This window comes from Rhinatrema bivittatum, chromosome 3 (genome assembly GCF_901001135.1).
Source record: "Rhinatrema bivittatum chromosome 3, aRhiBiv1.1, whole genome shotgun sequence".
NCBI lineage: Eukaryota > Metazoa > Chordata > Amphibia > Gymnophiona > Rhinatrematidae > Rhinatrema > Rhinatrema bivittatum.
In genome coordinates this window covers 418,089,300-418,116,147 of record NC_042617.1, presented here as the reverse complement: position 1 = coordinate 418,116,147, position 26,848 = coordinate 418,089,300, and the positions used below count along the sequence as shown (strand labels likewise).

Below are 26,848 nucleotides of genomic sequence, written 5' to 3'. Positions count from 1 at the left end.
CGCCTATCCTTAAGGTAGGAGGTAAACCAGAGGAGGGCTGAGCCAGTGATACCGATTTCAGATTGATCCTGAAAGGAGGACTGCAATCCTTGAAAACAATTCTATCCAAAAAAAAGACTTTACCAATCTGTTAAATCTTTTTTGAAGGTGAGCCAGTTAATATAGTGTATTTAGATTTTCAGAAGGCATTTGACAAAGTTCCCCATGAGACAGTTCTCAAAATATTAAAAAGTCATGTGATAGGATGCAGTAGCCTGTTGGTGGATTGGTAACTGGCTAAAAAGACAGGAAACATAGTATGACTTAAATGGTCAACTTTTCAAATGGAGAAAAGTTGTTAGTGGAATACCACAGAGATCAGTACTGGGATCTGTGCTGTTTTAACTTATTCATAAATAATCTGAAAAAGGGAATGACTAGTGAGGTGATCAGATTTGTAGGTAACAATTATTTAAAATTAAATAAACTACAGATTGTGAGGAACTGCAGGAGGACCTTGTAAAACTAGGAGACTGGGCATCTAAATAGTAGATGAAATTTAATGTGGAAAAGTGTAAAGTGAAGCACATAGGGAAAAATAATTGCAACTAGAGGTACACAATGCTGGGTTCTCTGTTGGGAATAATCAGTCAGGAAAAGGACTTTAAAGTTCTTGTGGACAATATATTGAAATTTTCTTATGTGGCAGTGATCAAAAAAGCAAACAATGCTATGAATGATGTGAAAAGGAATTGAGAATAAAACAAAATATCTTGTCTCTGTATTGAGCCATATTGCCACCACACATTTGAGTATTGTGTGCAGTTCTGGTCGCCCCCATTTCAAAAAAGATAGTGTGGAACTAGAAAAGGTACATAGAGGATAAAGGGATCGAAAGTTCTCCTTTATGGTGACAGCCTACACAGGTTAGGGCTCTTCAGCTTGGAGGAAAGACAGTTGAGAAAGGACATGATAAAAGTTTATAAAATCAGGAGAGGGGTGGATAGTTATTTACCCTTTCAAATAATACTAAAACAAGGGGACACTCGAGTAGTGGGAGGCAAGATGGCGGCGTAGGCAGACGCATATTCGTTGAGCTCTTGATACCTGCAAACTTTTCTTTTATCTGCAAAAAATGCCGGCAAAACAGAAGGGCAAACTCCGCACCTATCTTTCTGATGCGGAGCTTATGGCCGAACAACGGTTGATAACTTCATATGCGTCTGCTAAGGTATCTGAGATGGGTGGAGCGAGCTCCGCTGAGGGAGCCACCAAGGAAGCGCTGGACTCCCCTGGAGAAGTCACCCTAAGCTCCCCGGATCCTCGGAAGCCCGACATTTGCAAATCCTCCCAGCTGCCCGACGACAGCGGAGCAGCAGACCCATGAGGTAGTTGCGATTGGCTCAGTAGAAGGAGGTCAGAGGGCAGAAGACGCCGAAGGGCGCAGCATGACTCTGAGAACCCTGGAACCGCAGGGGCAGAAAACTTGATTCTCGTGCCCCCAGTATCAACCCCTGTTCGGGAGGAAGACACAGAGACATTGAGAGGAGCGACTTCGGCAATAGTGGGGGAAAATCAACTGGCTGGAATATTGCTGGTGTTAAAAACGGGTGAGTCCAATTTAAGACCCCGTTTTCAAATGCCTACTAAGCCAGATAAAATAACTTTAGAGGCAATATGGGACATAATGGCAGCGTTGGTGAAATTGATTGGTAACTTTCAGGACAATATGGAGATAGCAGAGCAGAAGTTGGAAGTATGTGAAAACCAATTGGGAGAGATAATGCCAAGGCTGGCAACAGTTGAGGCAGAAATGAAGAAAAACCAAGAATGTAATGTAAAGATTATAAAGGACATTAATCTGGTATCAAAGAGATTGAAACATTTGGAAAATTTCTCAAGACATTTGAATTTAAGATTCTTAAATTTTCCTAAAGTGGTTAGTGAGCTCTCATTTATCACATTGAAAAAGTACTTTGTTGAAAATTTGAAGTTTCAAGAGGGAGAAATCCCCTTAGTAAATAAATTGTATTATCTGCCAGTAATGAATAAGAGTAGAAATGTATTGCAAATGAATGTGAATGAAGGGAACTTAACCAAGTTTCTAGAAGATTCTGCAATGGAATATTATGAGACATTCACCTTAATGGTATCCTTTATATCAGAAAAAGATCTATCAGAGATTATGAAACGTTACTTTCGGAATATTGAATCTCAGTTTAGAGGGGCACAGATATGTGTTTTTCCAGATTATGCTCCTGATACCCAGAACAGGAGACGTGAGTTTCTTGCAATGAGATCTCAAGTTCCTGCATTAGGTTTTTCTTATATTTTAAAATATCCATGCAAATGTGGTGTTAAATCTGCAAGAGATATTTTTGCTTTCCATTACCCTAAACGCTAGGAGGGTAATACTTCCCTTTGATGTACAACAACATTAATTCTTGGATCATAAGTAGATAAATACCTTTTGCTACGTTAAGCCAATACATGCTATGTTTTTCCTTATTTCTTCCTTTGGGTTTCTGCCTCCACTCAAAGGTTTCTGTGTGAAATGCAATATGTAATGTTGGAATTAGATAAGATTATTCTTTTGGATAATATGGAAAGGATGTAAAATATTGTGACTTCTTTTCTTTTTCTGTAAGTAAGTGATGGCTTGCTGTGAATTTTGAAATGCATAAAAACAAAAACAAGGGGACACTCCATGAAACTAACAACCAGAAGATTTAAAACAAATCATAGATAGCACTTTTTCATTGTGTACAATCAAGCTGTGGAATCTGTTGCTAGAGGACATGGTCAAGGCAACTGGTACAGTGGGGTTTAAGAGGGTTGGACGTGTTCTAGGAGGAAAAGTCCATAAAACATTATTAGTTAGTTTCTTAGCATACGGACAGGTGAATCTAAAACCAGTGGGTTATGCACCTCTACCAGAAGATGAAGACGGAGCAAAGCTGACATCACATCATATATGCCCCTGCAGTCATAGTCCACCAGCATTCTACATCTCCAGGAGATGGTGGACATACATCTTCCCTACTGGGGGGATTGCTTTAAAAAAAAAAAAAAAAAAAAAAAGAGGATTATTCGCCCCACTCTCCATACCTTATGGTCTCTCCCTCAGATGAGAATTCCTGAGGTGATTTCCGTGGTCTCAGATGAGTGCCTTGGTCTGGTAGTTGGTTTTTCAACTGGAGAGGACTCAGCCATAAAAAATAAATAAATAAAAATAAAAAAAAACCAGCTGAAAAGCAAGCGGGTGCAGGCAGCAGAGTGCAGCAGTGAAGGTTTGTCTTCTCTCCCCGCAGCCAGAGTCCGACCTTGTACTCTGCGGGATGGGCTGAGCTCAGGCAAAAAGGGTAAGTTGAAAGGGAGTTGGGTAGGGATTCCTCCCTCCCCTTCCGGTCGCCATGCTCAGTGTGCAATCCGGTCATTCCCGCCTCTGATCGAGTTCAGAAGACCGGGAGGGGGGGGGGGGGGTAGTCTTTGCAGCTAGGTCCTGCTCTCAGGCTCGTCTGGTTCGCTGCGTGGTAGGCTGTGGTGGCATTTTTGTGTGCCGAAGAATGCCCTCTTCAGTTTCCGTTGGATCGTGCTTGTGTGCCCAGCAATGCGGCCCTTTGTGTGGTTAGTGGTGCACCTAGTTGGGCGCATAGGAGTGCCTACTGGGGCACCCACTTGTATACACACGCATGCGTTTTTTTGCTTGCGCTATCTAAGCGTTCTGGGGAGTTCAGTTTGGGCACTTATATACATTTTGGGTCAACTTTTGTCAGATGCCTGTTAGGGCGTATTGAAAAGCTGATGACGCCCATAGCGAAGAAACCTAAGCGCCTTGTCCTATGTGTTGCTTGTCATATTTGGGCATCTCAGCCTGGTGTTCCCTCTAACTTGTCAGGGCTGTTTGGAGACTTAGGGAGAATTGCTTTCATCTGATTTTACTAAGCCTGGTTCTTCCCAGCCTGGTGTGGGAATGGAAAAAGAGCTGCTAGAAGGGTTGCCTGATTTTGGAGCTTCCCTTACTGGTTCATCAGCGGGGGAAGATAGTTCAGTGGGCTGCCCCCTGGTTTTGGCATGTATCCTTCTGCCTTTTCTTGAGTAGAATTGTTTTCAAGGATTGCAGTTCTCCTTTCAGGGTCAATCTTAATAAGTCAGTGAAATTTTGCACGCCTGGTGCTGTGGATTAGCATTGGGGTACGCCTGGAGCCGTTCCTCCCAATAGGGACCCAGAAGGCACGGATGATGGGACTGATCCTTACTCCCTGGAGGGATTGGGAAATTCCTCCAGGGTGGGAGCCATATAGAACTGTGTTGCGATTCTTTCATAGAGATGAGTTACTGGCTCTGTTTTCCCAGACATTGAAGATGCTGGGAGTACCTGAGGCTGAATCCATGTCTGAGCCAAAGAAAGATCCCATTTTGACTTCCTTGTGTAAAGCTTCATGTTTCTTCCCTCTTACGGAAGCCATTCAAGAATTACTTGATCCCGAATGGGGCGCTCTGGAAGCTAATTTTAAAGGCGGACGAGTTGCGATCTGGTTGCAAGGGAGCAATTGCATTTTCTGAAGGTAGATGCATTTGTGTGTTGCTATTACCAAGCAGACGACTATTGCCGTAGAAGGGGGAGTGGCCTTGAAGGATGCACAGGATAAAATTGAGATTATCCTTAAGCACACTTTTGAAGCAAGGGCAATGAATTTGCAGATAGTTTCCTGTTCCTTGGCAGCTTGCTCTTGTTTACTGCTCTCTCAGGAGATCGATGAATCTGATGTCAGTTCCAGTGCAGTGGTGGAACCAGCAGCCGCCTTTTTGGCAGAGGCGGACTGTGATTTGGTCTGCACTTTGGCCAGAAGGGTGGCTTTGGTAATAGCGGCTAGGCATCAGCTATGATTAAGAAATTGGGCAGCTGAGACAACCTTGAAGCCTAATCGTACGAAGTTGCCCTTTAAAGGCTTGCTCTTGTTTGGGAGTGAGCTGGAGAAAATGTCCAATAAGTGGGGTGAGTTCCCAGTTCCTCGATTACCAGAGGATAAGAAACAGGTGCCACAAATCTTCAGCACTAGAGGTTGTACTAGGGGTTCAGACGTTTTCAACCCTACAGAAGAGTGGCCTTTCAGAGGACTCAACCTTTGGGTAGTTCTCAGTCCTTTTGTCTCAGGCAGCCCAGATGGGGTGCAGGCTCAGGTAGTGGGACTCCCCGAGCCTCCAATGAAGATATGCTGACCCTCCTCCGGGATCAGAAGATAGTTTGTGCCTCTTTTTTTTTTATTGGAGTTGGGTCGAGATCGTTACAGACCAGTGGATTCTAGAAGTGATAAGAGATGGCTATGCGCTGGAGTTTCTCAATGTTCCTCGGGACGTTTTCATGGTGTTTCTCTGCAACTCTCCATAGAGACAGGCAGTGGAATGTATGCTGTCAAGGCTCCTCAGCCAGTGGGCTGTGGTTCCAGTGCCTATGTCTCAAGAAAATACAAGCTGATATTTCATTTATTTCGTTGTGCACAAGAGAGAGGGCTCTTTTCATCCCATCCTGGATCTCGAATGAGTCAACTGCCATTTGTGTGTGACTCGTTTTCACATGGAAACTTTGTGCTCAGTGATAATGGCAGTACAGTCAGGGGAGTTTGACATCTCTGCACTTGTCCGAGGTGTTACCTACATATTCCCATCTGACTGAAGCATCAATGATTTCTGCGTTTTGCGGTTTTGGGGTGTCCGTGCTCAAAACTGATATCTTTTGGTTTGGCCACCGTACCCAGAACATTTTCCAAGGTTATGTTGTTGAAGGTGGTGGCAGAGCTAAGAGAGGATGGGATTCTGGAACATCTGTACTTGGGCGACTGGCTGATTTGGGCCAGGAGTCTGGAAGAGAGCCTCCAGTTCTTGCACAAGGCTATCTCCTCATTGCAGGAGCTAGGTTGGGTCGTGAACTTGGCCAAGAACAACCTTCAAACATGACAGTCATTGGAGTATATCTATGTTCAGTTCGTCACAAAGCAGGGCAGGGTGTTCCTGCTGGAGGGCTGTCTTCAGAAGTTGATGGTTCAGGTGCGTCTATTGACAAACACGATTCGTTCCACAGTGTGGTCTTATCTACAGATACTCAGATTGATAGCAACAACCCTGGAGGTGGTGCCATGGGCAAGGGCATATGTGTCTTCAGCACACTCTGCTGTCTTGTTCGAGCTCACGTTCTCAGGACTTTGATTCGGCTCCACTTACCGATGGAGGTCTGCATACATCTGCAGTGGTGGCTGCAAGTGGATCATCTAAGAAAGGGGGATTCCCTAAGATCACCGGACTGGCTAGTACTCAAAACAGATGCGAGCCTCCAGGTTTCAGGAGCTTACTATCGGGCCTTGACAGTGCACTTGCTCTGGACTACAGAGGAGTCTCTGGAGCATCAGTTGGCTGGAAGCCTGTGCTTGAGATTCAGCGACTGATTGCATGGTCGAGCGGTCCAGATAATGTTGGACAATGCAATGACAGTGGCTTAAATCAGTTGGTAGGGAGGAGCCAAGAGCCAGCAAGTGTCGCAGGAAATAGACCAAATTATGGAATGGGCTGGAAGTGCATCATCAGGAGATCTGCTTGTACTTTGCGGGAAAATACAATATAGGAGCTGACTTTCTCGCAAAGTCTGGATCCATGAGAATGGGAATTATCAAATGAGGCATTCCAGCTCATATTGGATCTTGGGGGCCTCCCGTTTCTGGACCTGCTGGCGATTTCTCGCAATGCGAAGGTTCCTCGCTTCTTCAGTCGCAGAAGAGATCAAAAATTCTTGGGTACTGATGTCCTTGTGTAGGAGTGGCTGGAGGCAAGCTACTGTATGCCTTCCCCCATAGCCCATGTTGGGCAGAATGATTCAGAAGATTGAGAGTCACGTGGGGATGGTGCTCCTGGTGGCACCAGATTGGTTCAGAAGAATGTGGTATGCACACTTGTGAAGGTGGACTCTCCAGTTTCTGGCTCACTGGAATCTGCATTGGCAGGGGCCTATTCTTCACGAAATCTGACTCGATTTTGTCTTATGGTATGGCCCTCAATAGGGCTCGGTTCCTGAAGCGTGGATATTCTGCTGCGGTGATTGCCAACTTGCTACAAGTGAGAAAGTTCTCCACTTCCTTAGCCTATGTGTGGGTTTGGCAAGTGTTTGAGGCTTGGGATTTAGATCGAGGGGTTCCTCCTTGTTCGGTTAAGATCCTCTCATTTTGGAAGTTTCACAGGATGGATTGAGTAAAGGGCTGGCCCTTAATTCATTAAAAGTACAGGTGGCAGCTCTTGCTTCTTTCTGAGGTCAGGTGAATGGTGAACTCTTGTCAGCTGATCCAGATGTGGTTACCGGTGACCATATGAAGTCTTAATCTAGTTTTGGATTTTTTTGGCTGGTCCCACTTTTCGACCAATGCGTAGCCTTTCCTTGAGGTTACTGACCTTGAAAACAATGTTTCTTGTGGCAATTTGTTTGGTGCATTGTCTTTCTGAACTGCAGGCCTTGCCTTGCCGGGAACCCTTTCTGTGGCTGACTCCGGGGGCGATACAGCTGTACAGTATTCCTTCATCTTTTCAAAAGTGGTTTCAAATTTTAACTTTAATCTGTCCATTTCCCTGCTGCCTCTGGACAGGGAAGGAGATGTGGAGGAATATCGCCTGTTACCACCCTTGGGTAACAAGAAGTATGTCTTGAGGTAGTTGGAGGTTTCTAAACCTCTCAGGGAGATGGATCGCCTATTTTTTTTCCATGGGGGGAGTAAACAGGGGAAGCCAGTGTCATGAGTTGCGATAGCCTGCTGTATTAAGGAGGTAGTCTCAGCTGCATATGTGGATGCTGAGCAGCCGTTGCTTAGTCAGGTTAGGGTTCATTCCACTAAGGCTCAGGCAGTGTCATGGGCGGAGGTTAGATTTTTGTCTCCCATTGACATTTGCCGAGCTGCAACATGGTCCTCCTTACATACTTTTTCTAGGCATTACTGCCTAGATGTGCAGGCCCGGAAGGAAACAACCTTTGCGTGTGTGGTTTTGATTGGACCGCAGGCAGCCTCCTGTCCTGTTTGGTACATCCCACTGGTTCTAGATCCACCTGTCTGAATGCTAAGAAAGGAGATTACTACTTACCTGCTAATTTCCTTTTCATTAAGGACAGGTGGATCCACCTTCCCACTTTGGCTGCCAGATGGTTGTGCTATTGTCCTGCCTAGCTGCGTGTTTTGTCTGAGCTCAGTGTTTTCCTGTTGGCTGAGTGCTGGAATGGTTATCTGTTAATCAAAGTTTTGTTTGTCCACAGTTTACTTTTGCAGAAAATACTGGCAGGCTGATAGCACTGCAGAGGTATATATACTGTGATGTCAGCTTTTCTCCATCTCCATCTGCTATTAGAGGTGCATAACCCACTGGTTCTGGATCCACCTGTCCTTACTAAAGAAAAGACAATTTTCAGATAAGTAGTAATTTCTCCATATCTGAATAATCTGGTATCTTATAGATGTTCAAATCTATTTCCATTAACCTTTAGCAAAATTTATTTATTTATTTAGAATCTGATATTCCAGTTTTATTATTTGATGAGGATGCTTCATTAATCTATAGCCCCAAACCAAAGATTACAGACTGTTACAGTGCAATGGAAAAAAGAATAAAGGAAATGAAGAACAAAAGGGAAAATCTTTCCCCGACTGGTAAGAGATTTTTTTTTTTTCAGTACAGTAAAGGTAGTTATTTTATTTATTTTACTAACTTATATACCACTTGTCAATGTTTCTTTTGTGAAAAAGGGAGGAGCTTAAAGGTTAGAATAGGGCCAGGAACCCAAAACATGAGTTCCAAGTTTTGATTTTGCAACTGATTTTGTGATCTTGGACAAGTCATTTTACCTCTTGTTGGTTTTGGTACCAACTTAGACTTGTGAGCTGTGGCAAGCAGGTATTCATTATACTTGCATGCAGTTTGTTAAATGGTTTCTGATTTAATATCATATTGACGACTGATTAGTCATTAATGTACTCATTAAAAAAAATGTAGAACTAAGCAAATATCCATGATTGCCTTTGTAATGACATTTGTGGTGAACTGTTGCCTTACACTGATGTTAGTTTTGTTTCACTGATGAATTAATGTAGTTGTTCAGCATCTCTTAGCCTAACCTAATTGGCATAAGAAAAATCCAGTTTGTAAATATGAGGTAAGAAAATTTGTCTATTGGACCATGGCCTGAAGTGAAAAGACCAGCAGGAGCCCATCCCGTCATAGCCTGAAGTGAGAAGGAGACTGGCAGGGCCATGATGGAACCCATCCCACTATGGCCTTAAGTGAGCAGGAGACTGGTGGGGCCGTGGTAGAGCTCATTCCACCATGGCATGAAGAAGCCCCAAAACTCTGGGTGCTGCTCCTCATTCCTGCCCGCACGGCTCGGAAGAAAGAAGTTGCCAGAGCCACGTGAGTAGGAAGGAGGAGGAGCGTCGGCCCATGTGCAGAAAAAGAGCAATGTCTGTGACAGGGCCGTCGCAGATCCCATCTCGTGTGGCCCAAGAAGGAGAAGGTCCAGAAGGGAGAGGGAGGCTGACGCCCTGTAGAGTGTTGAGAGATTGTGAGTGTGTGTGTGTGTGTGTGTGTGTGTGAACATGTGAGAGAGAGCCTGTGTGTGTGACTGCATTTAGGAGAGAGCCGGTAAGTATGAGACAGCATGTGAAAGTGAGAGCTGTGTATGTGAGAGAGCATGCAAGACATATGTGTGAGACAGCATGTGAGAGTGGGAGCCTTTGTGAGAGCATGTGAGTATGAGAGCCTGAGTGTGTTTGAGGGAGGAAGGGAAGAAAAGTGGAGAGAGAAGAGACCCTGTCAAAGGAATTTGTAAAAGATGGAGAAAGGGAACATGGGAAAGCCTGTGACTCTCCAATTAGAAAAATAAGATCAGACAAAAGTAAAAAAATGTATTTTAAATTTTTAGTGAAATGTTATCTTTGGGAATGCGCATTACATATTTGTATCTTTTTTTTTTTTTTTTTTAATTTTTTTTTATATTCAGCATTCTACTTTCAGAGTCTGATTTCTCTGGCTTTCCATTTTATTTTTGTTTGCATGTTTCTAATTTGTAGTCTGTTATTCTCCTAGGACAAGCAGGAAAGTAGTCCTCACATGGGTGACATCATCAAAGCCCAGCATAGAAAACTTGTCAGTTTCTAGAACTTTCACTGGAATACTGAGCATGCCCATCATGCCATTATCAACGCAACCACGCATGGTCCCCCTTCAGTCTTTTCAATTCCGCAAATTGTTTGCCTTGTGATTGTGGAGCTCTGCTCTTTGTGTTTTATTTTTCGATATTTTTCTGCACCAGATCCCCCTTCTCCCCATTGGCGCTTCAATAGGGCAGCATGGTAAGTTTTTTGTTTTTTTTTTTTTTTTTCCCTTCTTTGCGGTCGATTCCCAACAGTACCGTTCCTCAGTGACTGCTGGTCATTGATAGCTCGCCGGCTATTTTTTCATGGCTTCAGGTTTTCGCCAATTGCTCCCAGTGCTCACGGACCATGTCCATTACGGATCCGTGTGAGGTCTCTATCCTCTACCTGGGGGCTTTGCACAACTTCAGGGGTGCCATCTATGCAATCAAATGACCCCCAAGGTCATTGGGCTTGATTGGACAAAATGGAGAAGCTCTTCGGATCCAGAAAATCTGATCCTTCAACTCTAGCATTGGGCAACTTGACTGCCATGGGCCGTGGGGAACCGATGGACGTGGTTCCATCAGTGTCTGTTCCCACTCCGGGGCCCTCACAGGAACAAGGGGCCAGGGATAGGCCCTCCTCAGTGTTGTTGTGCTCCAGGACCTCAGGTTCTTCTTCATCTTGGCGCCCGGGAAAGACTGGGCTGAGCACCATGGGAAGCCTCGGAAGCATAGACACCAATCACCATCATTACACGGTACCGGACTCGGGGCGGCACCAGTGTTTACATTGATGACCCCATGGAGAGGAGACATCGACCTCCATCATACCTGGGAGTTTCTAGAAACTTTGACTAGGCACACTGAGCATGCCCTATGCCACAAGTCCATGTGGAGGTACCTCTTCAATCTCTTTTTGTTAGCCTCACAGTTTGCTTGAGCTCTAAAACTTTTGGCTTTTTGTCTCGTGGAAAACTTCATTTTTGTGTTTTTTATATCTGTCTTCGAAAGTCCATTGCTGGGTCTTGGTGCCTCCCCATAGTGCCCCAAGTCAGGTATTCTGGTAAGCTTCCTTTCATGGTTGGTTCCCCCCATGGTGGTGGTGCCTCTGTGCTCATCTTCCATCTCCGCTTGCCGCCATTGTTCCATGTTTTTTCTGTTTCGCTCTGTCATGGCCACATCTGGCTTGTGTCGATGCACCCAGTGCCCGAGGACCATGTCAATCACTGATCCTCATAAGGTTTGCATCCTCTACCTGTGGGCATTAGATGACGTCAGGGGTCGCTGCTTATGTGCCCAGATGATCTTGAAGGGATGTCTGCTTTGACTCTGCAAGATGGATAAACTGAGTCGAAGAATTCTGAGCTTTGGCATTTGAGGACCTTGGAGCAGCACTGATGGACACCATGCCATAGACATCAGTGGGACAGTCTGCTCCATCGAGGTCGTGAGTGGATAGGGGCACTAAAGACAGACCATTGTCTATTTCCTCTGGGCTGAGGGCGTCTGGTTCATTGTTTTCGACCTTGGAACCGAGGAAAGACCTGGCTGAGCATTGTGGGAAGACCAAGAAGCATCGGCACCGGTACCCATTGATGCACGGTGCCAGATACGGGGACGCACAGGCTTTTGCTACAATGCCCCCAAAGCGACCACGTGGCAAGCAGCGCCAAATCTCCATCTATGCCTGGGGTCTGCGATGATCTCCACCATTCCTGGTGCAAGTCACCGATCCTCCTTGCAGGTCCGTGGAAGATCTGGCCACCTTTCCATCCTCTAAGTCTGTTGGCATCGGCAATGTTTGAGGAGGAGCTGGAGCATCAAGTCCAGCTATTGGTGGAGTGGGCACTGCAGGGCTTCAGTCCCATGATGATAGCACTGGAGCCGGTGCCTCCTGTGCTCATACTGCTTCTGGAGAAGCTCAGTGTACTTATTGATGCCTTACTGACCCTGCTGGCATCTGTTCCTGGATGGCACTAGTGCCTGGCGGGTACACTCCAGTTCCATTGGTGCCTGCACCTCTGGATGTTGGCTGAGTACCTAGGGTCCCTAAGTCCCTTGGGGGGATGATCAGACGGAATCCTTCTCCAGGGATTCAGATGGTCTCCCGTCAGACTCTTCTCCTCCAAAGGAGCGAAAGAAGACCCTGCCTGAGGACTTAACCTTTGTGTAGGGTTTATCAGGGTGATGGTGGAGGCCATCCCATTCCAGCTTTTGACTGAAAAAGACGCTTAGCACAAAATGCGTAAGGTTCTTCAGTTTGTGGAGCCTCCTAAGTAGATTGTGACAGTCCCAGTACTGTCACAATCTACTGCTGAGTATCTGGTAACACCCCTCTCACAGTGCCTCCCATGAATAAGAAAGTAGACAGGGTTTACCTCATCCAAAAGGCTGCCAGATTTGATAAGCATCAGCTGCTCCACCAATTTGTGGTCGAATCCGCTCTCAAGAGGGCCGAGTGCTCTTGGACCCACTCCTCAGCACCTCTGGGGAAGGACCACAGAGCGTTGGATGCTCTTGGGAGAAAGGCACCATATGTATTGACTGCATCTCTGCCTACCAGCTCTACATGAGTGAATACGCATGGACTGAAGTGGAGGAGGTTTTTTGTGTGGTGTGAGCAGAAGACCCTAGCTCCATTCTCCTACCCCACACAAAAATTGCTTGACTACCTTCTACAGCTGTCGGGGGCTGGCTTAAAAACCATCTCCATCAGAGTTCATCTTAGCCATCTCTGTACAGCCTATAGCTGTATGTTTCATGCGGGGCATGCTTCAATTGAAGCCTTCCCGAAAGTCTCCCAGTGTGTCTTGGGACCTCAGCGTAGTGTTGGCTCAGCTGATGAAAGCTCCTTTTGAGCTGCTGCCCTCATGTGACCTGAAGTACCTGACCTGGAGGTCATATTTTTGGTGGAGATCACTTCAGCTCACAGGGTCAGTGAGCTCCATGCCTTAGTGACTTATCCACCTTATACTAAGTTGTAGCATGACAGGGTGGTCTTGCATACGCACCCTAAGTTCCTGCCTAAGATGGTGATGGATTTCTGTCTTTACCAGTCAAAATGAGCACTGCACAGTGTGGGACTGCAAGCAAGCCTTAGCCTCCTACCTGGAGTGGATAGAAGCCCATAGACGACAGGTCACCCAACTTTTTCTTTTGACAAGAATAGGTCGGGCGTTGCTGTTGCCAAACAGACAATATCCAATTGGCTTGCAGATTGCATCTTCTGTTATGCCCAGGCAGGGACTGCATCTTGGGGGGTCATGATGAGGCTCATTCTGTCAGAACCATGACAGCATCTGTTGCCCACTTGTGAGCAGTTTCCATAGAGGAGATCTAAAAGGCTGCAACGTGGAGTTCTCTCTACACATTCACATCCGATTACTGTCTGGATATGGATGGCCAACATGATAGTAGGTTTGGCCAGTCTGTTCTCTAGAACCGGAGGTGTTGAACCCAAATCTCCCAACGCTAGGGCTCATTGTTTGGGTTCAGGCTGCCTCCCCCTCAGTTACCAACAGCACTGGTGTTGTGCTGTTGGTACCTTGTTAGGTGTCTTGGTTCCCTTTTGTGTTCGTGTGGTCCTGCGTATACATCCCAAGTTCCTGCCTAAGGTCGGGACTGGTTTTCAGATCAATCAGTCCATTGTGTTGCTCACCTTTTTTCCAAGGACCCATTCCAATCAAGGGGAATGGGCTTTACAAACATTGCAAGAGAGCTCTGGCCTTCTACTTAAAACGTTCAGCAGGCCATAGACAGTCCACCCAAATATTCATATATTTCGATAAGAACAGAATGGTGGTCATCGTGGGTAAACAGACCTTACCCAACTGGCTGGCAGATTGCATCTCATTCTGCTATGCGCAATCAGGCCTTCAGCTGGAAAGCCGAGTTAAGGCTCACTCTGTGAGGGCTATGGCGTCATCGGTGGCCCACTTACAGGCTATCCCTGTTGCCGAAATCTCAGGGCTGCGACGTGGAGCTCCCTACACACGTTCGCTGCCCATTACTGATTGGACAGGGATGGTCAACAAGATGGTAGATTCAGCCAAACTGTCCTGCGCAATCTCTTCCAGACTTAAACACAACTCTTCCTACCTAGGGCCCCCTAGTTGAGACCAGGCTGTCTCCCTGCCATCCAACAGTACCTCAGATGTTTTTTATGCCCGTTGGTAAATTGTTCGGTAATTGTTAGTCTTGGTTGTTGCTGGGAACAGCCTGGAGCTTGAAATTCACCCATCTGTGAGGACTATCATCCTGCTTGTCTTAGGAGAAAGAGCAGTTGCTTACCTGTAACAGGTGTTTTCCTAGGACAGCAGGATGTTCTCAGGAAACCCGCCTGCCACCCCGCAAAGTTGTTTTTTTTTCTCCTTTGTTTTCTTATTTTATTTTTCTCTCGTATTTTGCTATGTTACAAGACTGAAGGGGGACCTCACGTGGACGCGCTGATAGCAGCATGCTGGGCATGCTCAGTGTGCCAGTCAAAGCTTCTATAAACTTTGAGAAATGTTTTCCGTGCCGGGCTCCATCTGATGTCACCCATCTGTGAGGAGTAACATCCTGCTGTCCTAGGACAAAACCTATTACAGGTAAGGAACTGTGACTTCTGCACCCCGTGTAAGTTAGGCTGTTCACTAGCTTTGTCAACAGTCTCTGTGAACCTCTGCTGGGTCTCGTGTTGATCAAAATAAATTGCTGAGTAAGGGTCGTAAGCTTTCTTATAATGGCTAATGCGCTCCCTATTGTCAAGGCCTTATAATTTTAATGCAGAGTGACTCACCAATAGTACTTGATAAGGTCCCTTCCACCATGGCCGTAAACAGTGATTTTCTTTTAAACGCTTTGTAGTATACAAATTCATTTGGTTGGATATCCGGAAAGTCTGTAGTTTGTGGGCTTTGGAACCCCAAAGAAATCTGTTTAGCAATTTTTTTGTTCTGTAGATACAATTGTAGCACAAAATGTAGAATTAATTCATCTTGTGTCAAGTTTGTCTGTTGGCAACTTTGGCATAGTGGGCACAAGCATAGGGCCTACCAAACAGTATCTCATGTAGAGTGAGTCCATGTTTATGGTTAGGCATATTTCTTATACTCAAAGCCAAAGGTAAAGCATCAGGCCACTTCAAAGATTTTTCATGAGTAATTTTTCCCACTTTAGTTTTATATATGATTGTATTTCTCCACCAATTTGCTGGCCTGTGGTCCATACGGTGTATGACAATGTAACTTTATACTCGGGGCGATCCCCAAATCTTGCATTATCTGTCCAATGATATGGGGGCCTCTGTCACTTTCAATCACTTCTAGAATTCCAAATCTTGGAATTAATTCTTTCAACAATTTTTTTTTCTTCTACAGTCTGTGAGTCTGCCTTAGTGGTTGGAAACTCTTCTCATTATCCAGTAAAAAGACAGATTACTGTTAAAATCTACCTTCAATTCATTGCCTGTGGCATGTTTATGAAATTCATTTACAGTCGCACAATTGGGCCTCAAGGGGCAGTCAAATATGAGGGTGTAACAATCTTTTCCCCATATTATAAAGAGCACTAGTGGAACTATTTTTCCTATCTTTGGTGCCCACCAATGATCCAAAATGTTTCATCACCCCCAGTTTTCCAGAGTGAGAAATGGAATGAACCACTCTGGCAAGGTAAGGAACAATGGAGGCAGGGGCAACAGGGAGTTGATTTGGCCCAAGCCATAGTCCAGTGGGGGAGCAAGTGCATTCCTGATGTTGCGAGAAAGGGAGGAGCTTGCCCCCGCTATCTAACACATGACCCAACTGTGTGTTGCCCTTATGTGCTCATTTCTTAAAACCAAGGGTTTGGGAGCCCGGCATAAACTGTGCGTTACCCTGTAGGGGAAGCAAATATGCGCATTGCAGGGGGATATGGAATCGTTTACAGAGACGTTTCCATGCCTGTCTAATGGGTTCTAGGAGCTCATGTCCCCTCAGCAGTTCCGGTAATTGAGCGGTCGGCGCCTGCACAATAAACCGTAAGTCTAATGGGGTAACTAGCGTCCGATCAGCCTGAATATGAGTGTAATGACCGGAGTGCAATAGCCAATCTCGAACAATGCGGAGATTACTTGGTAAGTTGTAAAGGGCTAGGTCAGGGACTCCCATCCCTCCCCTGCCCCACCGTAACTGTAGTTTCGTAATGGCAATCCTGGGTCTCCAGCCTCTCCAAAAAAAAAGGTGCGAAGCATGGAGTCTAAAGCCTGCAAGTCACACCGTTTGAGCAGGAGCAGTAAGTTCTGGAGTATGTATAGCCAATGGGGCAATACCGTCATCTTAAAAAGATTGATTCGGCCCCCCCTCCCCCAATGAGAGCGGCAGATTTCTTTATGAATGAAGTCTATCGCACGTGCGTTGTAATAGGGGGGAGGGTATATTAAGAGAAAATAATACCCCTGGCTCCACTGATACCCAAAGCCCAGGTACCTAAAACGGCCCTCCGCCCAGCGCAGGGGGAAGGGCCCCTCCCATTGCACCCGAACCGATGCAGGGTAGCTGAGTGCTTCCGATTTGTCCCAATTTATCTTAAGCTCTGAAAAGATCCCAAATGTTTGAAATAGCTGGAGAAGCGGGGGAAGTGATCTATGGGGCCGAGTGAGGAACATCAAAATGTCATCAGCGAACGCTGCATATTTGAACACTTGTTGCTGAAGCCTAATCCCTCTAATCTCCGGTGTGGGGATTGTATTGCTCGCAATAAGGGCTCTAAGGTCAAAAGAAAAAGCAACGGGGACAGAGGACATCCCTGCCTCGTCCCCCTGGAGACAGTAAAGGGTTGCGGCTGCGTGGAGTTCGCAATAATAGTTGCAGCGGGTCATGATAGAGCAAATAAATACTTTGGAAAAAGAAACCCTCCATGCCCATATGTTGCAGGAGAGAGAACATATAATTCCAATCAACCCGGTTGAAGGCCTTCTCCACGTCCAGACTGACCACTAGGAAAGGGTCCCCCACCCGCCAGCACAAGGCCATAGCCGCTGTCACCCATCGAATATTTGTCAGGCATATCGTTCCCTGACCAATCCCACCTGTCCCAAGGAGATCAATTTTGGTAGAAATATCACCAACCGTTCTGCTAAAATTTTTTCTAAAAGCTTTTGGTCCACGTTCAAAAGGGAAATGGGCCGGTAGGATGCCGGGGAGAGGGGGTCCCTTCCTGGTTTTGGTATCAAGATATGTGCGATGATTGTATGCTCCAGATATGACCCCCTTTGAATTAAAACATTAAAAGTTATGGATAGCAGGTCACCTAGCTCGCCAGACAGGGTTCTATAAAATTCAGCTGTATAACCATCCGGTCCCGGGGTCTTAAGGCGCGGTGCCAGGTGGATAACCTGAATTACTTCTGAGACCATAATGGGTGCGTTTAAACCGAGCCTGCTGCCTCCGCTGTTAAACACGGCAAGGATAGTGGTTGGTTCTCTGCTGCAGAATAAAGATCTTTGTAAAGCCTCCGAAATGTAGCCTAAATGCCTGGAGTATCGTTCAATACTCTACCCCCAGCATGCCGGATAGCCGTTATCTGTTTTGGGTGGCATGAGGCACGAATTAAATTGGCCATAATTTTCCCCGCCTTGTTTCCGTATTGGTATAAGTGGAATTGGTAATATTGTATACTTTTTCCCCCCCCTCTGGTGAAGTAGGGTATTCAGCACGGATTGTGTGGCCATCATAGTCTCTCTATTGGCCTCTGTAGGGGCGCGTATATATGTCCTCCTCACAGTCTAGAAAGACTCTGTTAGGGAGATCAAACGCTTGTCCAACATTTTCTTACGGTGCGCTAAATATGAAATTATATCCCCCCTAAGAACAGCCTTTGCCGTGTACCAAAACAGAATTTGATCCCCCGCATGTTCTTGGTTGGATTGGGAATATGCTAACCATTTTGCTCGCAAAAAATCTTGGAAATGGACATCCTCCGCCAAAAAATATGGGTAACATCATAAATTCTTTGAGGACGATGGCGTCGACCATCGGAGCTCCATCCAGATAGGGGCATGGTCTGAAATACTAATCTCAGCAATTTGTGCAACCCCCACCTGAGAAACGTTGGGTCGCTCGAATCTGTCTTGTGCGCACAGTTCAGCAATTTTGCAATTACCACCCTGGGCTTGTCATTATCAGCGCGTTTGGGGCCAAGGCGGTGTGCTCTTTCCACCCTGAGGGGACCGTGGGCATCCGACAATTTTAATTGAGCAGGCAGCCAGCGCTCCAAGAATCGCGGCAGATTATTTTCTTCAGGAACTTCAGGTAAGCCCACGAATCTTAAATTCGAGTGCCTAGCCTGATTCTCCAAGTCTTCTAATTTGGAGGAGTGCTGTGTTGCCGCCAACTTCGTGCTGCGATCTCCGCCTGGGCGGCCTGGAGGCCATCTTGCTTGGCGCCTCCACCTCCGAGCCACCCAGCAGGGATCCGCGCTGCTCAATGAAAATTTAAAAAAATCCTTATTTCCAAGATTTTTCAGCGTACCTGTCTGCCCAATGTCGTACTTTGGCTCCGTATTGCTCCCAGCTATTTGAGAGGGGCCAGCGGGCAGTTCTCATATACCCGGCTAAAGTGAGGGTACAGACTACCTCGGGGGTCTGTTGGTTCACAGAGGTATCTGCTCTCCAGCAATAAATTGGCTCTTTCCCTGCCAGCCCTCCCTCTGCTGCACCACGAAACTCAGAGGGTGACAAACCCTGCCATACCTGCTTGCAGCTCTGACAGTTGTGCCGAGAGTTTTTGCAGTTCGGGAGTTATTGCCGCTATCACTGCCGCCGTTATCGCTGTGGGACCCGTGAGCAGATCGGAGCCGGATTCAGCCGTTCCCGGCCTCTCCTCCGCCGATGGCTTGGGTGTTCGGGCCTTGTCCTTATCTTTTTCTTTTTCCTTCTTGGATGCACAAGAAGCCATTTTTTTGAATAGAAGAAATGAATGAAAATACACCAGCACACAAGGAGAGAAGCGACAGAATTTGCAAAACAAGAGAAAAAAATGTAAAAAGTAGGGCCAGCAGACAAGGAAAAGCAAGTGAGAAATGCACATATACAGCTGGAACTATAGTTACTTCAGCAACTGAAAATATATTAAAACCTGACACAGGATGTTGGGGAGGTACCCATAATGGAGAAGGTTTTCATGGGTAATGATTCAGATGGACTGAATCAAATCACTGTGAACCTAGAAGATGTGGTAGGCCTGATTGACAAACTGAAGAGTAGTAAATCACCTGGACCGGATGGTATACACACCAGAGTTCGGAAGGAACTAAAAATTGAAATTTCAGACCTATTAGTAAACATTTGTAACTTATCATTAAAATCATCCAATGTACCTGAAGACTGGAGGATAGCAAATGTAACCCCAATATTTAAAAAGGGCTCCAGGGGCAAGTCTTGCCTCACAAATCTGCTTCACTTTTTTGAAGGAGTTAATAAACATGTGGATAAAGGTGAACCGGTAGATATAGTATACTTGGATTTTCAGAAGGCGTTTGACAAAGTTCCTCATGAGAAGCCTCTAGGAAAAGTAAAAAGTCATGGGATAGGTGGCGATGTCCTTTCGTGGATTGCAAACTGGCTAAAAGACAGGAAACAGAGTAGGATTAAATGAACAATTTTCTCATTGGAAGGGAGTGGACAGTAGAGTGCCTCAGGGATCTGTATTGGGAACCTTACTTTTCAATATATTTATAAATGATCTGGAAAGAAATACGACGAGTGAGATAATCAAATTTGCAGATGATACAAAATTGTTCAGAGTAGTTAAATCACAAGCAGATTGTGATAAATTGCAGGAAGGCCTTGTGAGACTGGAAAATTGGGCATCCAAATGGCAGATGAAATTTAATGTGGATAAGTGCAAGGTGATGCATATAGGGAAAAATAACCCATGCTATAATTACACAATGTTGGGTTCCATATTAGGTGCTACAACCCAAGAAAGAGATCTAGGTGTCATAGTGGATAACACATTGAAATTGTCAGTTCAGTGTGCTGCGGCAGTCAAAAAAGCAAACAGAATGCTGGGAATTGTTAGAAAGGGAATGGTGAATAAAACGGAAAATGTCATAATGCCTCTGTATCGCTCCATGGTGAGACCGCACCTTGAATACTGTGTACAATTCTGGTCGCCGCATCTCAAAAAAAGATATGTTTGCGATGGAGAAGGTACAGAGAAGGGCTACCAAAATGATAAGGGGAATGGAACAACTCCCCTATGAGGAAAGACTAAAGAGGTTAGGACTTTTCAGCTTGGAGAAGAGACGACTGAGGGGGGATATGATAGAGATGTTTAAAATCATGAGAGGTCTAGAACGAGTAGATGTGAATCGGTTATTTACTCTTTCGGATAGTAGAAAAACTAGGGGGCACTCCATGAAGGCACATTTAAAACTAATCGGAGAAAGTTCTTTTTTACTCAACGCACAATTAAACTCTGGAATTTGTTGCCAGAGGATGTGGTTAGTGCAGTTAGTGTATAGCTGTGTTTAAAAAAGGATTGGATAAATTCTTGGAGGAGAAGTCCATTACCTGCTATTAAGTTCACTTAGAGAATAGCCACTGCCATTAGCAATGGTAACATGGAATAGACTTAGTTTTTGGGTACTTGCCAGGTTCTTATGGTCTGGATTGGCCACTGTTGGAAACAGGATGCTGGGCTTGATGGACCCTTGGTCTGACCCAGTATGGCATTTTCTTATGTTCTTATAATTGCATCACAGATAATTGCATCACAGATAAATGTGATTTTGTAGTACATAACTGGAAAAGTTTATATATTTTGTTGCTGGGTGCAATGTGCTGATGTTGGAAGGCCTGTACATAGAGGCAGAATAAATATCTCATCAACTGAAAACTTTAAATACTGTATCATTGCTGTACTAGAAACATTGGAAACATGACCCTGACAGAATTACAGAAAATTAAGATATGATCATTTGAGAAATTCCCAGTTCATCTGATAAAATAAAAAAACTTGATGCTAGAAAACTGTATACAATTGTAAAAAGAAAAGCAAGAATATTACTAATAGATGTTTCAAAACCAAGCAACTATTCTCTATTACTTATGGACAGAGGAAGAAGATAAGCGTACTGAGAAAAATATGGGAAGAAGATACAGAATTTGTCCCAATTGTATTGGGTGCTACCGGTTGGATTAAAAGGAACTTTCAAGCTGTCCTTGATTTCTATGTATAGTATACTTTTATGAGCTCCAGAAGGAAGCACAAAGTAAGCATTAAGAGAATTAGCAGTAAGTTTATATAAGATGTTACCTTTTCATTGGATTAACAATATTTCTTGAAATTCTGAGGTGATTGCATGCTACATCTGCATATTAAAAAGGTTAATTTGTTTTACTTTCTAAAAATAATTCTGTTTCTTGTACGCCTGGTTAATTTGTTTGGTTTCTTATTTTTTTTGGGGGGGGGGGGGAGCGGGGAGAGTATCCTAATGATCACTGGGAAGGGAGGCCGGGCATATAGGGGTAGGGGAGAGAAGAGAGATGGCAGAGATCTTGGGATGGAGGAGAATGGGATAGGGGTTGTAGAAGGAATGGCAGAGCCGAAACAGGGGAGGGGAAAGGGAAACAGGATGAAGGAGGAAAGGGAAGGGGAATTTGGGATTGGGGATAGAGGAGGCTGAGATCTAGGAACAGTGAAGAAAGGAGGATCCTCTCCATCCCATGCCATCCCCTCTACTCTCTGATTTGGGCTTGGCATTATGAGGACCACAGTAGTGTGTAACACTTTGGACTTTGGACTCACAGTTACACACAGTAGTTACTCACAGTTACACACAGTAGTGTGTAACACTTTGGACTGTCCCCTCCTCCTTGTGCTGATCAGGGAAAGACTGAAGTAGTTCAAATTGTTCTGTTCTGTGGTTTCATGCACAGTTCAATTTGCCACAGTCTGGGTACAGGCCGCAGAGGAGGATACAGCTTGAAGTGCTGTGCCATAGTGTTTTCAGTCAAGCTTGTATCTGTACAAGATTCAGAGGATAGAGATGTGTGGGCTACTGCTATCACTTCTGCTTTGACCTTGTCCCCTGGTCTCCGACAGCAGTTCTGTGGAAAAAGTGAATTTTCTGGTAAGGGCACTGCTTGTAATATTTCCTTATCTAGGCAGTTTTTATCATTTTTCTTAGAGCAAAAGCAGGATGGCAGTCCTCACACATGGGTGACCTCATTCGATGGAGCCTGGTATGGAAAAACTGTCAGTTTCCAGAACTTTGAGCCTCACTGGGCATGCCCTCAGCATACCATTATAAAATGCATCCACAAGGGGTCCCTTTAGTCTCTCTTACCTCAGAGCATTCCAATTGCAGTTATGCCTCAATCTCCTGGTCTGGGTATTTTTCTTAAGGTTTTTTGAAAATTTTGCGCTCTCAGCCAAGGAATTGTTCATGTGGCATTCTGTGGGCTTTTCCTAGTTAGTTGTCCCAAGGTAAGGTTTTTTGGAGTTTTTGTTTTGTGGTGTTCCTTTCTGGCAACAGGTCCCTTTGGTGCCTATCGGCCATTGACCCATTGCCACCATAGAGTTCAGTTATACATCCCTTTTGTTTCAGTCCGACATGTTTAGTGCAGGGGTGGCCAACTCCAGTCCTTGAGAGCCACAAACAGGCCAGGATACCTACAATGAATAAGCATGGGATAGGTTTGCATACAATGGAGGCTGTACATGCAGATCTATCTCATGTATATTAATTGTGGAAATTCTGAGACCTTGACCTGTTTGTGGCTTTCAGAGTTTGGAGTTGGCCATCCCTGGTCTAGTGTGTTCTCCAGCGATGCCCCCTTTACAAAAGGACTATGTTTATCACAACGCCTATTGTATGTGTCCTTTTCTTGGGGCATCTCATGATTGTCCATAGGTGTCACAAATGTGTGTCCATGACCCAATTGTACTTATGGCTAGAATCTTCAGGCATCTGAAGACTGATCCATTGGCATTGGAGGCATCAACACTGAGGGACTTCTAAGCTACACCAATGAAAGTTGTCAGTGGCATCAGGGGGTTAAAGTATACACGAGGAACAATGCTTGTACTTTTACTCATGGGAAATGTAAGCAGGCTCAGAGTTAGAGTTAGGTAGAGGATTTACCAGTTCCTCAGGGTTCTGACCAAAATAGTCAGTTGCTCTGATTCAGAACCCGTTGACTGTGGACAGTGCAGCAAGAGAGTCCTCATTACCAGATAAGGATGAATTGGGCTCTCAACATGTGTGGAGGTATGGCTACAAATTTGCAGACCTCTTTGAAGAGGAGATGTCTGCGGGTCTTCCCCCTCCAACCATTCTCCTCTACCAGATAAAAGGAAGTCTCTACCTAAAGACCTCTCCGTTGCAGGTTTTGTGAGAAAAATGGCAGAAACCATTCCATTTACATTGCAGATGGATGAAGAGGTTCAGTACCAAGAGGCTGGACATTCTCCTATTCATGGAGCCATCTAAGGAGATCATGGCTGTCCCAGTTTGAGATCCTTCAGTTAGCACAGATAATGTGGGAGAATCCCCTCTCTGAATCCCTTTCCATAAATAGCGAAGCAGATGTGGTCTGGCTCATCTAAAATCCTCCTGGATTCAAGCAGCAGCAGCTATCATGCCAATCTGTGTTTGAATCCTTTCTCAAAAAGGCCAAGAGATCTAGAACCTATTACTCAGTGCCCCTGGGGAGGTATTAGAGCTATGGATACTATTGTGAAAAAGTTTTCATGTTGCTATGCTCATTTCCTGCACAGTATTTTCCCAGCTCTTCATGGGCCAATACATATAGGACATCCTGAAGCAAGTGTAGGGAGTGGATTAGTAGCTTCCTCAAAAGCAGTAAGGCACCTTCAAGTCACTGATGGACAAAGGATTGAAGTGTGGAAACCATGTGGTTTGTTTGACATATGTTTTTAAACTGCATTGAGAGTCTTTGCTGTGGGGATAGAGGACTTGGCTGGCTATGAGTCTCTGATCTCCATTCAGAAGTGCAAAAAAATTTGTTGACATGTCATATAAAGGAGACAATCTCTTCAGAGATAGCGTCAAGGATATTGTAGCACAGATCCAAGGTCATTGTGCAGTGCTCCAGCATTTCTCTGCTGGCACTCCAGACCCTGCTGCCACCTCCAGAGCAGAGGAGATGCTATCCTCCACTCCTAAGTTCTGTTCACAGCAGGTCCCTCGTGCCTGTCTAAGGCCTAAACGGCAACCCAATCAACATCTGGGTGGGGTTTTGACTGGACTGCAGAGAGCATAGCCAGGATCTTGGTACCAGTGCCAGAGGAGCTCTCGGTTGGGGGACAGCTGCAATTTTATGTAAACTGGTGGCCCAGTATAATCTTGGATATGTGGGTCCTCAGCATCACCATAAAAGGGTACAAATTTAACCTACTAGCTCTCCTGTCAAATCGTCAATCATACCTGCCTTGGGTGTCAGTTGCCCGCAGTATTCTAGCCTGTTCTACCAGGGCAAAGAGCGGTGATCCTATACCGAAGAACACAGTGGGAATCTGTTCCATCCTAAACCTAAGGATCTTGAAATAATTTATCAAAAGAGAAAAGTTCAAGATGGTTTCCCTGGGCACTTTAATCCTATTTCTTCAAAAAGGAACTGGCTATGCTTTCTTGATCTCAGGGATATTCACATAGTGATTTTCCCTGGTCATAGTAATTTTCCCTGGTCATAGTGATTTTCCCTGGTCATAGTAAATATAACCAGATTTGTAGTAGGAAACAGCCACATTCAGTGTCGTATTCTGCCGTTTAGGCTAGCATCTCCTTCATATGTCTTCTAGAAATACCTGGCCCTGTTGGCAGTGCACTTACGCAAACTGGGGATGCATGTGTTTCCTTAGTTGGTTGACTGCTCAAGAGCCCCCTTTGGGCTGGAGCCAAGTAATCAATGTGCCTGACCATCTAGGTGTTGGAGTTACTAGAGTTCATTATCAACTCCTCCAAGTCTCACATCAGCCCATCACCTCAATTGGATTTTAGCAAGCTCTGCTAGACACAGCTCAAGCGAAAGCCTAACAACCACAGCAGAGGGCCACTACTGCTTTGGCCACAGCTGAAGAGATCCAAATGTCTAGATTGGGTGACTAGAGAACTGGATTGGGGAAGAGTGCTCGATGTAATTTACTTGGATTTTAGGAAAGCTTTTGATATGGTCCCATATAGAAGACTCCAACAGAATGAGAAGCTTGGAGTGATCTCCAAGGTGGTGGCATGGCTTATAAACTGGTTGACGGATAGAAGACAAAGTGTGATGGTAAATGGAACCTACTCTGAAGAGATAATGGTGTTAAGTGGAGTACTGCAGGGATCAGTGTTGGGACCGGTTCTGTTCAACATCTTTGTCAGCAACATTACAAAAGGGATAGAAGGTAAAGTTTGTTTATTTGCAGATGATACTAAGATCTGCAACAGAGTGGACACGGTGGAGGAGTAGAGAGAATGAGATGGGATTTAAGGAAGCTGGAAGAGTGGTCAAAGATATGTCAGCTAGGATTCAATGCCAAGAAGTGCAGTGTCTTGCATCTGGGGTGTGGTAATCCGAAAGAACTTTGTGTTGGAGGGTGAAGGGCTGATGTGCACAGAACAGGAGAGACACCTTAGGGTGATAGTGTCTAACGACCTGAAGTTGACGAAGCAATGGGACAGGGCGATAGCTAAAGCAGAATAATGCTGGGCTGTATAGAGAGGAATATCTAGTAAGAAAAGGGAAGTGATAATTCCCTTGTACAAGTCCTTGGCGAGGCCTCTCCAGCAGTACTGTGTTCAGTTCTGGAGGTCATATCTCAAAAGGGACAAAGAATGGAGGCGGTCCAGAGAAGGGTGACCAAAATGGTGGGTGGTCTCTATCAAATGTCTTATGAGGAGAGGTTGAAGAACCTGAATATGTATACCCTGGAGGGGAGAGGAGGAGCAGGGGTGATATGATACAGACCTTCAGATACTTGAAAGGTTTTAATGATCCATGGTCAACAGACCTTTTCCATTGGTAACAATTTAGTAGAACTAGGGGTCACGATTTGAAACTCCAGGGAGGAAGACATAGAACCAATGTCAGAAAATATTTCTTCATGGAGAGGGTGGTGGATGCCTGGAATGACCTTCTGGAGGAAGTGGTGAAGACTAAAACCGTGACGGATTTCAAAGGGGCATGGGATAAACACTATGGATCCCTAAAATCTAGAGGATGGGAATGAATGAAAAGAAGCACAGGGATAGTGGGTCTGGGGGTAACCTGCACAGAGCAGCAGTTACTACCATGGGAAGCTTGCTGGGCAGACTGGATGGACCATTTGGTCTTTTTCTGCCGTTGTTACTATGGAGATGGAGAACTAAATGATATATTGCATCAGTAGGCAGGGGAGGTACAGAAGACTGACCAGCTGTGGAGCTGGGCCATCTCTTGGGAAATGGTTCTCAGTGCCATTCACTTGGGCAGAGTGGAGAATGTGATAGCAGACTGTCCGTCCTTATAACCACACAAGTGGTCCTTTAATCGGGGGGGGGGGGGGTAGCAAACAAGATCTGCTGCTGGGGAAAACCAGTGATGGATCTGTTCCTGTCTGCTTGGAACAAGAGGGTCCCACTCTTCTGTTCCAGGCTAAGGGCATGCAGCAAACTAGCCTCTGATGCTTTTTGCCCTGCATTTTGGCAAAGGTGTTCTGTATGTGTATGTTCTGATACTGCTTAGTAGTGAAT

General features: G+C 45.3%; 1 protein-coding gene across 12 annotated transcripts in view; it reads left to right on the top strand.

Annotated features, from left to right (window-relative positions):
- Positions 1-26,848, top strand: part of MCPH1 (microcephalin 1) — a 714,835-nt gene that overhangs the window by 56,989 nt on the left and 630,998 nt on the right. For 11 of the 12 annotated variants that reach the window (XR_003855670.1, XR_003855672.1, XR_003855671.1 and 8 more), the window contains exon 6: positions 8,517-8,657. The exons of the other annotated variant lie outside the window; for it this stretch is intronic. Coding sequence is in view for 8 of the 11 variants with exons in the window: in XM_029595742.1 (XP_029451602.1) it covers positions 8,517-8,657 (141 nt within the window). In the remaining 3 variants the exon portion in view is untranslated. The remainder of the gene's footprint in view (positions 1-8,516; positions 8,658-26,848) is intronic. 12 annotated transcript variants of the gene reach the window in all.